Below are 17,408 nucleotides of genomic sequence, written 5' to 3'. Positions count from 1 at the left end.
CATGCATTCTCTCGTGGTACATCATGCTGAGTAAAAAATTAAGTCTTAGTCATACAGTGTGTCAAAAAAGAGGATTATCTCTCATTGGCTAATGACTGGTTAATCAGTAGTCATTAGAAAATGAGCGTGCAGATTCACAGTCAGGCCCCATCCTTCTCATTACATCCGTTATTTTAGTTTAGTCTGGTTTAGTTATGGCAACTAATCTGGCAATGGTAGAAAGACTCAACTCAAGTATTAATAACAGTAGCTATGTTAAGCTTTTATACTGTCTGAAACTGGTAGCAAACAAATTAACAGCTAACCTTCCCAATAGTCCATATTGCTTCTAGCTTCCAGCACCACCATATTTAACCGAGTATCAACAGTCTTCCAAACATTGGCATGCTTTGTTAGCATTAAGTTTAAATCTCTGTAACAATGAGTTTAAGTTTTGTCTTTTACAGCTTTCCTGACAATAATGGCTGGAAAATCACCCTTTAGGAGATCAGAGACAGAGGCGTTTACTTGTTTGTGTCAGATCCCTATAGTAATTAGCCAACTTTCTTCTTTTTATTATGGAAATGTGACTTAATTAACAGCTGAAATGAAAGTGAAGTAGGGCTTTGGGCAATTACAGTGGGAATTCAACATGCAAATCTGGCAGTACTGTGACCTTTACCAAATCAAATGCACAAATATCTAAAAGAGATGTAGCACAGCAGGCCAACTACTATGAAAAAAGTACTAAAAGAAGAACAAAAACTAAGGAATTTTTCATTTTTTGTCAGAAATATTACATTAAAATGATTTATATTAGTTTTTCATGGATATAATTATTAGTTTGTGAGATTTATTCTCAGTATTTTTCATTATTTAACTTTTGCTTTCTTAAGATTTTGTTGATTATAAAACTATTTGATTGTAGCTTTCCTTTTGTGTTTTTGAATATTTATTTTTCTCAGTTGTTAACAGAATCACCAGACCTGCAGCAGCCGTTTTGTCCTGGTTTAGCGTTCTCATTAGTTTTTAATTTATTAAAATAGCAGCAAACAGATGAAGGAAAGAAAAAGCAAAAGTGGGGGTAGATGTGCCTCTGCTAGTTTATGTAAGCGGAACTGTATGCATATGTGTATCTGTGTTTGTGTGCATGACTTCCTGGTATTGTTATAAGTATGTGGAGGGATAATAGCTACCCAAGTATTACAAAGCGATTAGTTGCGAACCAATTAAGAGAGCCTAGTGAAGTGGGGGAGAGAATTGTTTTTGGCCTGATGCTCATTGTTTTAATTTGTAACTTTTCATCAGTTTGGGCTCAAAGAAAGTGCAAGCCGATTAGGAAACAAAGACAAACAACATTTCAGGCTGATAATGCTGTTTTGATTTATTCTTCTCTCCCTTCTCGTTTGTCTCTCTCCTTTACTCACTTTTTAGCCATACATCGCAACTCCCTACCGTCTCTTTCTCACTGTTGAAACAATGAAACAAAAATGACTGAACAATTTTTCCCATCTTTTCTTCCTCTCTTTCTCTACTTTGTTCTTTAATTTGATTTAGGTATTTGTTTCAATGTTCCTAATTTTTCCACAACGCTCTGTTTCTCTTTTTCTCTATTAGGGGAGCTCTCAGTTAAGTGCCAGGACAGCCCAGGGGCGGAGCCAAGCCTCAGTGAGACAGCCCACCTACAGGACGGGTACCATCAGGGTAGGTTAAGACACGGGAAAAGAAGTCACATATGGTGTTACAGCATTTTCACCATCATTTATCTATCCATCACTGGACACATTTAGACTAGGGATATTGTGTGATTATTGGATTTGGCCGTGCTCTACTCCTGTATTATGTATTGCTGTTACTGCCTACCGAATCAATCACAGAAAGGCAGAAGCCAAAACAAAGGCTGTTATGATAATGTCTTGTATGGTGAATTTTTGTATACCTGATTTAAATTATAATGAAATGTGCTATATAAATAAAATTGCCATTGCCATTTCCAATTGTATAAGGGCTTAAAGTTGTGTGTTATTACAAACACTGAATAACCGTTGTGTTGTTATGACATATAGTCATTGAATCGTACTGAATAGATATAAAATGAAAGATGAACCAACACCAGAATTATTTCCTGCTATCTCTTTATTTATTAGAATAAAATGAAATTAACACAAAAAGAGTTTCTTAACTGGAAGAATCAGAAGAAGACAAACATCTCACCTCATGTGTGACTTAACCTTAACCCCTAATGGCTTTCTTCCACTTATCCTGTGTTAACTCGCTACACATTAAAAAAAGAGCATTCCCGTGTCCATGATGCTGACTTTGCAGCCAGACGATGTCTGCAACGTCAGCACATGCCACAAATGAATTTACATGTGCAAAACCAAAAAGTGTTTTTCTTGGTTTATATTATGTGATTATTTGTCAAAATATCTTCTCAAATGTGGAGACAACTTGAATGACCAAGTTGTCTCCACATTACTCATTACTCAGTTAGAGCTCATTCGTTTGTGTTTTGTGAATTCAGGTTCAGGCTGTAACCCTAATGATGGGAGTTTTAATGGCTTTCACATAAATGATGCAAATTGAAATACTGTAATAGTCACCTCACATGTGTCGTAATGTCTTGTTAATAACTATAAATTTTATAAACTAACTGTGGCTATTCTGCATTATGCTGGGTCCACACAAACAGTGAATTTATTTTGCTTTCATCTTACTCTTTCTTTTTAAAATCAAATCAAACCAGGAAGCTGCAGAACAAGAACAAAAGCCATCACTGACACAATCTGTGTGTGTGTGTGTTGGAGTGTGTGTATGTCTGTGACTGTGTATGTGTGTGTGCGCCTGTGTGTGTAAGAGAGAAAGAGATGTGGCCGCCCTATGGGTGCCTCCAGGGCTAAGCAAACCCTACTGCCCCCATACTCTAAACACACAAACATGCACATGCACACACCCCTGAGGGCAGGGCATAAGAGTCCAGGTAGAAGCTCTGACAGCCCAACAGCTGCAGGTTAGACAGACATGTTGTACACACATGCACACACGCACACACACAAATGTGCATGCACAGACTTATCAAGAGGGCAAACCCACATACACAACAAAATGAAAGAGCAAAATCAAGCTTAGTGAGCACACACACTGCATGTAACACCATGACAAAAGGACACACAAACACTTACATACACACATCATACCAGCGATGTGTACAGCTGGTCCTGACCCCCATGGCGTGGCCCAGTCTAGCCCACCTGTTCACACGCACACACACACACACACACACACACACACACACACACACACACACTGTACACACAGACACAGGTGCAATTAAAGCAATCCTGAATGCGACTCATGATGTGCTCTGTGACCCAGACAGCAGAAGGTCTGCAGCAAAACACACAGGAGCGAGAGGGTGTGTGTGTGTGTGCATGTGTGTTTGAAAGTGTGTTCAGGCTTCATCGCTTACTCATGTTTGGAAAGTTTCATCACAAAGAAGACTAGATGAAGCTGAATATCGATACACACTTTATGCACCTGGAATGGAATAGAGAGCGCTGCTGAATGTATAAAACATCAAATTGTTCAATACAATTCATGCTGTAAAAGAACAACTGAAAAAATGTAATATATTCAGCATTTAATAGATTCACAACAAAAAGCAAATAAGAGGGAAAAATTATCTGATGTGGAAAAGCATATCTTCAGAAAGAGCGTAGATTCTAAAGGTTTCATTTCGAATGCATATTACATATGACTGAGTACAGGTTTTGTTTGGTTTTGTTTTATTCATTAGATTTTTTTTAATTGTAACAACCTCACCAGATTCCTGTATGCTGACAAAGTAAAATCGAAAGTTCAAGATGTCCTGGTCAGGATAATCTTGCTTTTAAAAAGGGGGTCATTTGGACTGCTTTCAGCAATACCATAGATGTTATTTTTCAGTACAAGTCTTGCTCTGGCTTCCAACTTGAGTGTTCATGTTCACAAAATTGGCAAAGTGTGTCAAATCAGGCAAATGGAAAGAGTCTTGGTGTGGTGAAAAAAACTCCAGTTCAATGCGCACCGTAGCTGAACGGTGGCACACAGTTTGTTTGAGATCCAAGTTGATTGTCTCAACTAGTGGCAAAGTCGCCATAAGCAAGGAAACCAAAGCAGTGATGAAGCAGAAGTTGATGCTTCCTCTCAAAGCTTTCTTGACGTGCCCAAAAAGATGACCTCGATCAGCCAAATTGATTGGCAGTGTGGGGTAGCATGAACGGTATAAACACTATAAACTGCTTAAAGGGAGTGACTAATATGTTATGTTTTCATCAGCTTTGCTCTAACAAACCTACTCTTTCTGTCCATCCATTCATCCAGAGACCAGCCGTGTTGGGAGCAGGAACCTCCAGGATCCAGCAGTAAGCGAGCGCCTTTCGTCTTCTTCATCGGTGAAGTGATCTCTCTTCTTAGCCTCATCACTCTGGATGGCCCCTCTCTGTTCCTGGAGCTTTCACATTTATCATCTCTCAGTTCTCACTGTTGTAATTCAAGACTGACTCATTTAATCATTTCAGGGTGACCTTCAAATTGATTGTCAACTGATTCTTAGTCGGAGTCTTTATGTCTTATTTCAGGGTTGAGCTTGTGATTATGCTGCAGCTTTGGGGTTTGGCTGAGCATATTTATGAGTTAATCTGGGGACAGTATATAGAATATGAAAATACAATCATTAGGAGAAAGATGTTAAGAGTTATAAAGAAAGTATTGTAGCAGAATTATGTCCAGCAACAATTTGGAAACTGTTTCAAGGTGACTAAGGGCAGAGAGATATTATATATGGGCCATGACTCATATAATTTCATGTCGTGTCCGTTACATAACACTGGGCTAAAGAGGAAAATACACTGAACAACACAGACTAGCTTTACTGTTTATATGCCGGCAATGCAGAATCAGCCTCATTTTCATTTTGCTATGTTTTGTAGCTTGTTTTGACTATTTAAAACAATTTGAAAGTGCTACCTGAGCTTTTAAACTTTCAATAAGCAGTAAATTTAACTAATGTGAGTTGTTCAGAAATCAGGTGGAATTTACTGTACTTTTTGGAATTTCTTTTCTTGGGGCTAGTTTGTTTTATTTCCTGGAGGCCGGTTTTTCCACAAAGAAAACATGTTACATTAATACACAGAGGTAATCTGGTTCAATTGTTACTGCTAAATTCATGCAATTAATCTAACTGACTCAACATAAAATGGAAAAGGTTAGATATTAAAAAAAAAGTTGAAATGACATATAAAACAAAAAAGATATCAAAGGCCAATCAGATCTTTTGGAGAGTTTGAGAATCAACGCTATAAGAATAGCAGCAGAAAAACAACCATGATGTGGTGATAAGCTTAAATCAGTGTGTCACTGTGTAGAGCACTCCACAGAAACATGAGTAATAAATTCAACTACAAGTCATTCAAGTCTTCTATCAGAGGTTCTGGACAGCTGCCCATTTTCTGTTCCTGAAAATTATTTGCTACTCGTCAGTTATGACAAAAGAAGAGAAAATTATCACTGTTTCCAAACAGAAATCACCTAACATGAACAAAACCCGAGGTTGAGTGAATAAAATGAAATAACAGCTCAGTGAAACCTGCATCCTGTCAGGCGTTTTCTGGACATCTATGGCAGCGGTCCCCAACCTTTTTTGCGCCATGGACCAGTTTATGCCCGACAATATTTTCTTGGACCGGCCTTTAAGGTGTCGCGGATAAATACAACAAAATAAAACTAGTACCAGTACCGAAAAAAAGAAGATTTATTCATAACACACGTGAAAAGACCCAGGAAAACCGAGTTAACGATAAAAACGATAACAAAATAACGCTGAAAACCGCTAAAAACCCTGAAAACCATACATTTCACACCTGAGCCTCAACTCTCGCGGCCCGGTACCGGTCCGAGGCCCGGGGGTTGGGGACCACTGATCTATGGCAGCTCTGTCAACTGGGCGATGGGTTTGTTTCTTTGGCAGGTATGGCTATGGAAACTTTATTTGACCAATAAGGGGCATAAAGACTGAAAACAAGGTGGCTGAGGGAAACATCTGACTTTTATATAACTGCCTAATTGATTTTTTGCTACACTTTTTTAATTTCTAAGCAAAAGACCTAGATTCAATTGACCTGAAGTCAAACAAACTGGAGCTCTGATTTTTTCAGATTTTTCATTTTCTGTTTCTGTTGTCTCACATCACTCCTCAAAAGCCTCTGGTTCTATAATATTCTGGAGCTACCTCAGTATTGGTTGTGACGCTGTACATCTCATCTTTACCAAGTCTGCTTCTTACTGTATCTAAGTTGGTGTTTTTACACTGCTGTTGTAAACACTCTTTTCTTACAGCACACTGCTTAAAGTTACATAGCCCAGTGTTTCAGCATGTAACTTCCTAAAAATAACACTTGCTAGATTGTGTAAGTTTTCATAATCTGCTACTGTCACATGGTCAGTTTCATTAGGTCTGCTCACAGTGGTTGTGGTAGAAGCCCGTCATTGTAGTAGAAACAGCACTAAAATTGAGTTGTGGTGTAAGTTAGTGGATCGCTAAGCCATGGTTCTATAATCAAATAAATTAAACTAAATTTATTTAAGATATCAGGAAAAAAGATTTGGAGGGTGGGAAGAACTTACTGCTAACAGACATGAAAACACAAGTGATGATAAGAGAAAAAAAAATTAAGGGTATGTTAAAAAATATTACAAATATTAACCTCACTAAAACAGCTCTGCTGGCATTAATCTGTTTTGTTAAACTCTTATGATTAAGGTACAAAGAGCACACAAAGTCGTCTTATACTGCATAGAAAAACATAAAAGTGTATTTCGACTGAACAAAGCAATTACTAAGGATGTGTGTGACTAATTAAATATTAAATGTTACCTTTGCTGGTCAGCTTCAGAAATGCCAGTCATTTGAAGTAGTTATTGAAATTTAAGTATAAAAGTAAACTGTTAGTTCTAAGATCAACCAGATCCACCAACTGGGGCTACAGTCCCAAAAGACAGCAGCACCCTGCTCTCTGAGCAGTTGTATGATAGCTGTGTCAGTGTAAACTGGCATATAACCATCAAACAGAGCAATACGTAACCACATTCTGCGTTCTACTGGTTCTCTGTGGATGTTATGCTAACAGAAAATAAAGCTCTTGGGCCCAGCTGTAGTCTTTAGTGCTAGCGCTACTTAGGCTAGCATTGTTAAGGTTAGCTGCACTTGGCAAATGAACCAGACTGGGTGCTTGTTTTGCACAAATTACAGCAACATTTTCAATACAGTCTGTTAAAGAACTGCAGTTAACTTTTTAAATGGCTCTGAAATACATGTTTGTATCAGAAAAATCAGACAGGTCTTCTAGTATAAATAATTTTCAATAGTCCCCAGGAACATCGCTATTTACTACCTAGAACACAGACTGAAGGAATCGGACACAGTTGAATCCTTCTCATCCATTTGTAGAGGTCATTCGGATCTGTCTTTATCTAACACTGCTAAATCTTAACACGTGTCTCCACAAGTACTGAAATGGACAGTATTATTACTTTGGTCAAATGCCTGAAACTGTTACACTTATGACAGTTTCACTGAATATGAAGTGCTTACTCCTCATTTGATGTACTGACCAGTTAGTTCTTGGTGAAACTTAGGAAAAGACATAGAAGAGTTGTTCTTGTTTTAATTCCAGCTAGCTGATTATGTCATAGCTCTCTAACACTGTCTTTTTGGGGAGGGAGGTTGTCTGCTTTTGCAGTTAAATGCTGCGACTCATTTTCTCCAGGTTCCCCAAGTCAAGTCTAAAGTAGATACCTGTCCAAAGGCAGCTGTATGATAAGTACTGCCTAATTTGGACAGAATTTTGAGAAAGTTCTTTGAGAACTGTCCTGCTTTGCAGACTCATTGAACATACCCTAACTGTGTCTTGTAGGGTAAATTTGTGACGATACTATAGTGAATCCTATTTGATCTCAATAGGATTCACTATAGTGAACATAATCCAGTTTGAGGTTGAGCCTGTCTCTTTCAGAACCAGTATAACCTTTCAAAGTGCTGCTTGATAGTCAAACCAAATATGAAAAAAGACAAAATTCTCTGCTGGCATTCATCTGTTCAGTGATAGTTGTTTACCACTTTATTAGCTACTTGAGAGTAGCTACATGGTGGTGAAGAAGTCCATTGAATTACATGTGGAATAAAACCTTTCCCCTGTAGAACAGCATTTGCAAACTGAACTAAACCAGGTGTCCTAAAACAAAAGGAACAAAAAACCCAACATAAAAACAAAATGGTATTCTATCTATGCAACACGACCAAAGTTGGTGAGAGCTGAAGTGGTGTTGTGTAGACATTACAGTTTGATCACTGTTGATGGGACGTGTGTTGTATTAATACTGCTGTATGTATTTACACAAATATTGTATCATGTATCATTTTCTTTCTTTTTTTTTTTACCTTCTGGGCGACTCCTGAGATGACGATTAGCAGTGACGCTAGAGTTTGGGATTGGTGCCGAGACAAGTGTGTGTAGGACAATATAGGATTTGAAATCTTTAAAGTATAATTGTGTGCCTTGCTCCACTGTTACTTCTCCTACCTTTTTCTTTTTTCAAATAAATACACTGCTTTCCCAGGTAGAAAACATGCAACATGCAAGAAAAAAATGTTAAAAGAAAAAGAAAAGAAAAAACAGCAAGGTTCATGTTGAGCTTGTGTATATATGTAAAGGTGTAAACCTTGATGTAAAATGCAAGAGGGGGGAATGCTTGGAGTCTGTGTTTTTCTCTTTATGTGGTCTGTGATGTGAAATATCTTTATTATTAGTACTGCCATAAAGAGCTTGAGTGCATGGTTCCTGCTAACTAAAGCCAACTGAAATAAACTTAATTTATTGGAAAACAATTCTGTGATTTTGTGTTGTGCTTTGTTTATTTTGTTGTTGTTTTTTTATCTCTCATTTTGATTAGAACAGAAATCATGCTGGACCTAATACACAGGGGAGACAAGTTGCTGGCTTCAGAAAACCATCAAAAGTTCAAAAAAGCTCATTCTAGCGAGAGTTGGGAAAACAACCTTGAAGATGTGAAGTTGGTTGGATGAGTGGGGCATTTATGATGCATATTTTCCAATTATTACATAATAACTTCCCATTTCTTTCTTCATTACATTCTGACATGCTGTTATCTACCATTTACTACTACTTTCAACACATGGGATAGCCCAATAGACCCTAACCCTAACCCTATGAGACTGCAAGAAAATGTGGTCTGCTAGTGTCACCAACTGTGGATTGTTTTCTTGTCTTATTCCTTTTAGGGGTCACCACAGCATCTCCATCTCACTCTATTGTTAGCATCCTCCTCTGTCACACCAACTCTCTGCATGTCCTTCATCTATAAACCTTCTCTGAGGTCTTCCTCTTTTCCTCCTGAGCGGCAGCTCCATATTCAACATTCATCCGTCCTCTGCACATGTCCAAACCATCTCAGCCTTGCCTCTCTAACATTGTCTGTTGACAACTAAACCTGAACTGTCCCTCTGATCTACTTATTTCTAAGCCTTTCCATTCTGGTCCCTCCCAATGAAAAATGTCCTTTCTTCAGCTGTGCCACCTCCAGTTCTACTTCATGTCTTCTTTACTTGATTCTACATCCAAACCTGAATAAATACTGATCATTTATACACAATTTATTAAATTCAGCATCACAAATCTGGTCATTTTCTTTTTCGAAAACCTTTCTGTGTGTACAAATGTCTAAAACTACATGCAACATCTCCCGCGCTCACTCACCAAACCTTAAATGTGTGTGCACCAATCACACCCATTCAGGTGCACCAATAACCTGATACTTGATCACGTTGCATGCCCACTTGGGATTTGAGACAAATTTAACACTGTCAGCTGTTCGCAGATAGACAAATTTAAGATTGATTCAAGTCACAACAAGTAATTCTTAAGATTACCTGCCCACACTGGGCTGGTTTGCAGTTGTTGTTTGGTACACAGTTCTTCTACACTGAAATCAGAACTGGAGTTCTGATATTTTCCTATGACAAAAGCAGTGTGTCAGGCCCTCAATCATCTGAAATGCATCATTAACATTTTTTTCATCTTCCAAAGATATATATTTGTGCCCTTAATAAGACCTGTTTTCCTGCTGCCGCAAGCTTAGCTGCTTACCTTCACCCTGCACACACAGATGCAAAGTTTTAACTGCAGAGGAGATGAGGCACAATTGAAAGCTGAAGAATGTGATTGGATATGATGATAAACACTCACTTTGGCAATATTACTTGAACATTAAACAATGTTTACTTCATCAGAAGGAGGTCAGATTGTGGAACCAGGAAATGCTACGGATAACACAGTGAGGATGGCTGGATAATGGGGAGGATGGGCAGAGGAATAAATGGGATGTTTTTGTATGCTGAATATAAATGCATACTGTATGAATCTCTTACTCATACTGCAAATCAATATGTCCCTGATTGCAGAGAGTCTCCTTGATAACATCATTTAAATCTGAACTTGACTTAATGTTGTTGGTTTGGCGATAAAAATTCTCTTTTCCATTCAGAACACATCACACACGAATGTGCCATACTCAGATTCCTATAAACCAATTAGCTTTCAGAAAATATTTTCTGAGGCTGAAAATGACTATTGCTGTGGTATCAACCTGTGGCAATATTACTTGAAATTATATTAGAGAACAACTCTTGCAAAGCAATGTTTCCTTTGGAAAAGATAACGGTGACTCGAAATATTTTAGCTTGTCTTTCTACTATTAAGCAACAATTTACTCTTGTTAAGCACACACTGGTGCATTTGTGCTGTATGTAACTCAGTATTAATTACGCAAAGGCAAAAGTACAACTTATTACAATCTGTAAACTTTATGTTATGAATTCATGTGAACATTCCAGTCAGGGCGGAACAGCAACTACAAGAAATACATCCAGAAATGTTTTTCCTGGATGTCACTGAGGTAAATACTGCGAAATGCTGCTCTGGCTTTCTAGCTTTTCATTTCACATGAATCTACAACCAAAAAAATGCCTCTGCATAAGATAAGAAACACTTTATCACAAACTTTGTTTGCGTGGGTTCCCTCCGGGTACTCCGGCTTCCTCCCACGGTCCAAAGACATGCAGTTAGTGGGGATAGGTTAATTGGTTAATCCAAATTGCCCATAGGTGTGAATGTGGGAGTGAATGTGAGCGAGAATGGTTGTCTGTCCCTGTGTGTTAGCCCTGTGACAGACTGGCAACCTGTCCAGGATGTACCCCGCTTCTCGCCCTATGACAGCTGGGGTAGGCTCCAGCGCCCCCCGCGACCCTGAAAAGGATAAGCGGAAGCGAATGGATGAATGGATGGATGGATAATACAATATCGCAGAAGAAAATAGCTTGGGAAGAACACCAATGAAGGAGCAAAATTAAATGCTCAGTTTATGAGGTTATAAAGATTTTCTGAATCTGTTCTTGTGGCAGCAGAGCTGAATATCCAGGAAGCAGAGAGTGGTCAGTATTAATTAATTATCCAGAGGTATTCACTACAGCCACACTCAATGACATCTGAGTCAGCTGATGGAGGAATCCAAACAATGTGTTCATTTAATCTGGATTCAAACAGCAGTTCAGTGTTCAGACCACAGAAACTTTCTCTGCGGCGATTGTTGCTGTGATTTGGTGAGTATAACTGAATTGAACTGAATTCAAAGTACTATAACAGTAAAACCATGTGATCTTATAAGTGATGTGTCCAAACAATTTGATAGGATTCATAGGTGACTGCCATTGGAAAAAGTCATCAAATATTTTGTTTTCAATCAGTTATTTAAAAGTTGTGAAAAGTAAATTGAAATTACTATATATTCAACAAAAAGCGACGTCTTTTTGTTGAATATATAGTATTCAACAAAAAGAATACTAAGAAGGTTGAGTCAGCAACATTGTTTTCTTGACCTGATAATCACACTGACGGTTGAGTTTCCCCCCCATAGTGGACCTCTCCTACAATGCAGTATCACTAGATGGAAATGTTCAAATGTGGTCAAAAAAAGTATATCATAATCTTTATCTACATGTAAATTATATTCCTGTTTTCGTGTGACCTTATTTGTGCAAGCCTCAGGGCTGCCATAGTGTTCATCAATTGTCCCTCTACCCTTTCAATCCAGCAAAATAGGCTGCTGTTTTGTGACATCTGGTTAGCACCATAGGATAAGGTGTGATTTGAAAAATGAAGCTGTAAATATGATTTCACCCCCAGGGATGCAGTTCATTATATCATATATGTCCTCATGGACAAAAGAATCAAATATCAAAGTTTTACTAATGACGCTTTGAGTTGATATGACTGAAAATAGGCATGTATGAAAACCAAACAAGATTTTGAAATGCATAATAATCTGTTTTAACTGATTGACTAAGTGACTGGAGTTAACTTTAAGAGCAAATTTGACAAATGAAAGACAAATAAGTATTAGATCATGTAAGAGTGTGAACTGTTGCCTGTCTCTATGTTGGCCCTGAGGTGCACCAGTGATCTGTCCACAGATTGGCACCAGCTTTTTTGCAACCTGATATGGATCAAATATTCACTTCCATTCAATACAGCGCCAAATCACAACAACAGTCACCTCAAGGTGCTTTATATTTGTAAGGTAGGCTGCACAAGAATACATGCAGAGGAAAAACCCAACAATCATATGACCCCGTATGAGCAAGCATAGGCGACAGTGAGAAGGAAAAACTCCCTTTTAACAGGAAGAAACCTCCAGCAGAACCAGGCTCAGGGAGGGAGGGGTGGCCATCTGCTGCGACCGGATGGGGAGAGAATATAACAAGTACCATCAGTCACTTTGGTCAGTAGTTCTTTCACTGGAAATAACACTTTCAAAATTTCAAACACCACACAGACACATTCGTGTGTAACAAAACAAACTATTTACTGGTACAAAACAAAATCTTTTGGCATCACATTTATTCAAAACAGTCCATCACGTTTATTAAAATTATTACCTGACAGTCTTGCCAGGGGAGGTCACTGAGGCCCCCCCACCCCCCGGTGATGCCCCCGCTTGCCAGGATTACTTCTTACTTCTTATATTACTTTAATTACTTTTAATCATCATGTCACAAATTCAACAAATGTAAGAGTAGAGAACAAGACACTACAGTTTACCAAGGAGGCGTAATGCAAAGTTCAGAATCAGCGCATTAAACAAAATAATGTCATTACAAATGCATTATTACCCAGCGCAGGCCCGTATTCCTTTGTGTGTAATTCTTTATTAATTAAGCTGTTTCAAATTCTAACAGGAATGATACATGATAAAATATTTTTAAAATCATTTTTATATGGCGTCTCTTCAGTTTCTTTATTTGTTATCTGTTTAGTTAATATAACGTGGGTCTCCTGGAACAGCTTGGTTCAACAGTCAACCGGTAGTATTTGATTTAACTGATTAGTGTCTTTCCTCCTCCCCAGCCAGCAGTCTGCACTGTGTATTTAACAGTGTTGTAATGCTGTGCTCTGACACTTCCCTCTGTCTTTCAGAGAGTATCAGAGGAGAGCTGTCAGTGGATTAAAAAAATAGCAGTTAGCTGCAACAAAACACACTCCACATTAAAACAAATTGCTTCTTGCGATTGTTGATAGTTTCTCATTGTTGCGTCCCTCTCGGTTGGAGCTGTGATGTTGATTGTGGCTGAAGGGGCCTTCAGATGACTGATAAGCATTGATGAATGAAAATGGAAATGGTTTTCAGCGTTTTGCTTTCAAAGGGAAATCAAAAACGGTGGAAGGAGAGGGGAGAGCAGAGGCGGGAGAATATTTGCCTTTTTGCAATTAACAAGATATGTTCTTTTTTTCTGTGGTCAGAAAAATGGAAATGGCTTTTAAGGTCGTAAAGGTCGAGCGCATCGAAGCATGGTGGCTCTGCAATTACTCTTCAGGCAGCAGCCTGATTGGGGGGAGGGTGGGGAGGGGACCGACCGTGCACCGATGGTCAAATTAACGAGATGACCGGCTCCCTGTCGAAAAGATCACATGTGATTACCGTACATCAAACAGACAGAGCGCTCAAATTATCTCCCCTCTTACTGTGAAGTCAGAGAAAAGGGGATAAAACACAGATGGACTGATTAGTTAAAGGCTTTAAATGTCAAAACTTTCACTGTCCACAGCTTGAATGGATGTGCTTCTCCTCTACTCAGCAGGCACGAGGGGGGTCGTCCTTTAAGTTTACACTAACTACAATAAATGGCTGTCTGCATGACACGATTAAAGCTATACTGGATATCATTGGACTCCTCTGTGAAGCTTATGTGAATTCTATTGTGTCTGGTTTAATATAGCTACCTGCAAAATAGCGTCAAATATTCGGTTATTTTGGTTCCGCGCATTCTTACAGGAAGCCGAGGACTAGGCCGACTTCGTTTCAAAGTCCTCACAGTCCAGCACAAAGCTTCTCCCTTCTCCTGGCACTTCTCCTGAGTTGAAAATAGTCCAACACTTGGAACACCGACGCACTCGCCCAAGTCACTTCTCTGCTACCATAATCTAGAGGAAGAGTGACTAATGACATCCACAGCACATATAAACAATGGCTGAGGAGAAATTGATCCTGGCTGTCAACCCAGTTTTTTTACAATCTAGCACTGATGATGGTTAGAAGCTAGCAACAGTAAGCACTCTAAAAAAAGGACAAAATAGGCTCTCCCATAACAAAAGCTGCTACTCATACAGACATATTAGCTTATTATTAAACTATTACGCCTAGTAAGATTTTAATAGTGGCCTATACTAAAAGTTTTGGAGACGGCCTGCAAAAAGTCATTTTCACGTTGTATCAAATAAGCAGTATCCGTGTTGTAAACAGAGTTTTTCTTTCAATTGTCTCGGCACACAAGTTGAAATTCAAATTTGCAGAGAAATGGATTAGCAACAGCATTGGTGGGATTCCTAGGATGGGACTCGGCTAGCTCTTGGAGGGCCTCCATGCTGCCGTTCATCACTCGCAACCTACCCTTCAGGCCACTCCTCTGTTTCCTCCACTCAGACGCCCACGCCCCGGTCTCGAGGAAAGTGCTCAAGAGGGCACCGGGAGGACTACTTCGAGCGCATGAGCGGCCAGCTCACACCAGCACAGGCGTTTTATAAGATTTTGGGGATTATCATTGTTCCACTCAGTTCACCCAGCGGTCCCACGTCGCAGCAGGGACAGAGTTTTCCCTCCTCTCCTTCTGGCACCCCCGCTCCGTCTTCCATGAGGAAGCAGTGATGTGAACCCATTTTTGTGTGTCATCATAGCAAACTCTGCTCCTTGAGACACCAACTGTAGCAGGAACTACCTCAGACGTTTTGGTGTTATGACTCGCAGTGTGGTGCAGACCATCCAAGAGTTTAGTGCTTTAGATTTTGGTAAGTGAAATTCTAGTGTTTCTGTAGTCTGTTACTTAATCTGCATGGATTAGCTGTTACATGTGTCTTTGTATTCCATGTATACAGTTCATGATGTAGCTTGGTAACTAAACTTACTAGTATTACTAGTATATGTAAGTTAGCACTCCAGACATTCATCCATAAAAGGTTACATCTGGTTGCAAAAAACACAACACAGCATGGTAGCAGTGAAACTGTTTGTGTTCAAGCTGTAAAAAAGCCTGTAAAATTTTGTGAAAGGATTTGGTGAGTCAGTGAAGATCACTGGTGGCTGATGAGTGAAATGAGTTGGTGAGGATATGCCGAGCTTTTCTGTAAGTGCTGCCAATTTGGCCAATGGTAGCCTGTGTTAGCTGCTGTTAGCCAATGGGTGAAACTATTTTTAAAGTGGATGAAATGTAGGATTTTTTGTGAGTAAACTTTCAAGACAATGTAATCAAATTGCTTATGAGAGTGAACGTGTGATTTTTAGCATTTTTATTAAGATACTAGTAGCATTGCCACTTTCCTTTGTGTTTTTGCTTCTTTTGAGATGAAGGGGACTGTTTTCTGACAATAAAACACAGGTATGAACCTTATCATGAGTCTGAAGAGGTTCAAATTTAAATGTTCCTTTGTGGCAAGTGATCGCGTATGACTTCTCTTTTCCTCTGCCTGCCTGCCATAGTACCTTTGTTGCCAGTCTCTAGCTGTATATGTTAAATGCATTTAGTCAAAAGGGAGATGTCCTTCCCAGCCACTGTATACAAACATGTTGGGAGAACATGGAGCATTCCACAAACCACTTGATCCCAAGGATTTTTAATAGATTTATTATAAGTTTGTAAGAAATGATCAGTTTGCAGGAAGATGTAATTACACAGTATTTTATGTATCCTTATAAGAATAATTCATTTTTTTTTATTAAATAACCTGAAAAAATGTACTGACTGTACCTTTTAGTATATAATAATCTTTTAAATATCTTTAACTCTTTTAGAACAGGGAACATTTTAAGGTTAACAAGGCAAACTGCATTTTGTTGCCTTGTACTTATGACATGTGCAATGAAAATAACGTTGAATTCTATTCTGTTCTATTCTATTAAACTAAATACCCTTCATAGTCAAAAACACAAGAAGTTGTGTTTTTCAGAAAATGCTCTAATGATATCTGCACAGTGGTACATGACTGTTTTATGGTGCATATACTGTAATGGAATGCAGGTTATTATCCATATTTCATATATCATTAAATTTAAGGTTTTATTTAATTTTTGTCTCTTATTACCCCTTTAACTACAATAAGTGGGAAAATAAATGTTTTCATTAACATTTCGCAATGTCAAAGTTTATTTTTAGGATCTTATAAAAGCTCATGGAGTATGTGTTCCCTTGCAAAAAGCTAAAAATTTGAAATACTCACAGTTGTGCATTAAGTTTTAATGAATCAATACATTCATTAAATGTATTGATTTAATGAAAATTGCATCTTTCAGAACGACACAGAAAGATGCAATTTTATATTTTGTAGATTTGTTGAAAAAGACTTGTTTTTTTCAACAAATGGTATTCTGACCATAGACTGTGCAGTCTGTGATTCTGACAGGTGAGTAAAACATTTGTGCCTTCAGCACTTCCCCATGGGATGCAATCACTGTATGAGAAACACTGCGAATGAAAGTTACATTTGAAACTATTTGTATTATTAGAATGCTGCAGGAGTGTGTAGGTGTTTTAAGCCATTTGCATTGGTGTTGAATGAAAATGATACATTTGTGTTCAGATACACACACATTGAGAAAAGCGCCTTCTTGAGTCTCTCTCCATGCTGTAATGATCTTCTTGTAGTGCTGCGGAAAGCCTCCGCAATCCCTTCTTCATTTCCCTCTCCTCTTCTCCCTAATGAGCAGAGCCATCCCTTCATCATCAACTACAGCATAATGTACTTTAGTCTGGGGACGAGAGGAGAAAATGG

The 17,408-nt window shown here is 38.6% G+C and overlaps 1 protein-coding gene across 2 annotated transcripts in view; it reads left to right on the top strand.

Moving 5' to 3' along the window:
- The window catches only part of akap6 (A kinase (PRKA) anchor protein 6), a 217,805-nt gene extending 208,903 nt beyond the window's left edge, over positions 1–8,902 (top strand). For both annotated transcript variants that reach the window (XM_084914965.1, XM_084914966.1), the window contains exons 22-23: positions 1,597–1,683; positions 4,342–8,902. In XM_084914965.1, the coding sequence (XP_084771091.1) occupies positions 1,597–1,683; positions 4,342–4,386 (132 nt within the window). In that variant the 3' untranslated portion in view covers positions 4,387–8,902. The remainder of the gene's footprint in view (positions 1–1,596; positions 1,684–4,341) is intronic.
- The last annotated feature ends 8,506 nt before the right edge of the window (positions 8,903–17,408 follow it).

The sequence above is a fragment of the Perissodus microlepis genome, chromosome 19 (genome assembly GCF_051167445.1).
Source record: "Perissodus microlepis isolate ML-2025 ecotype Zambia chromosome 19, ASM5116744v1, whole genome shotgun sequence".
Lineage (NCBI taxonomy): Eukaryota > Metazoa > Chordata > Actinopteri > Cichliformes > Cichlidae > Perissodus > Perissodus microlepis.
This window is presented reverse-complemented; position numbering and strand designations above follow the sequence as displayed.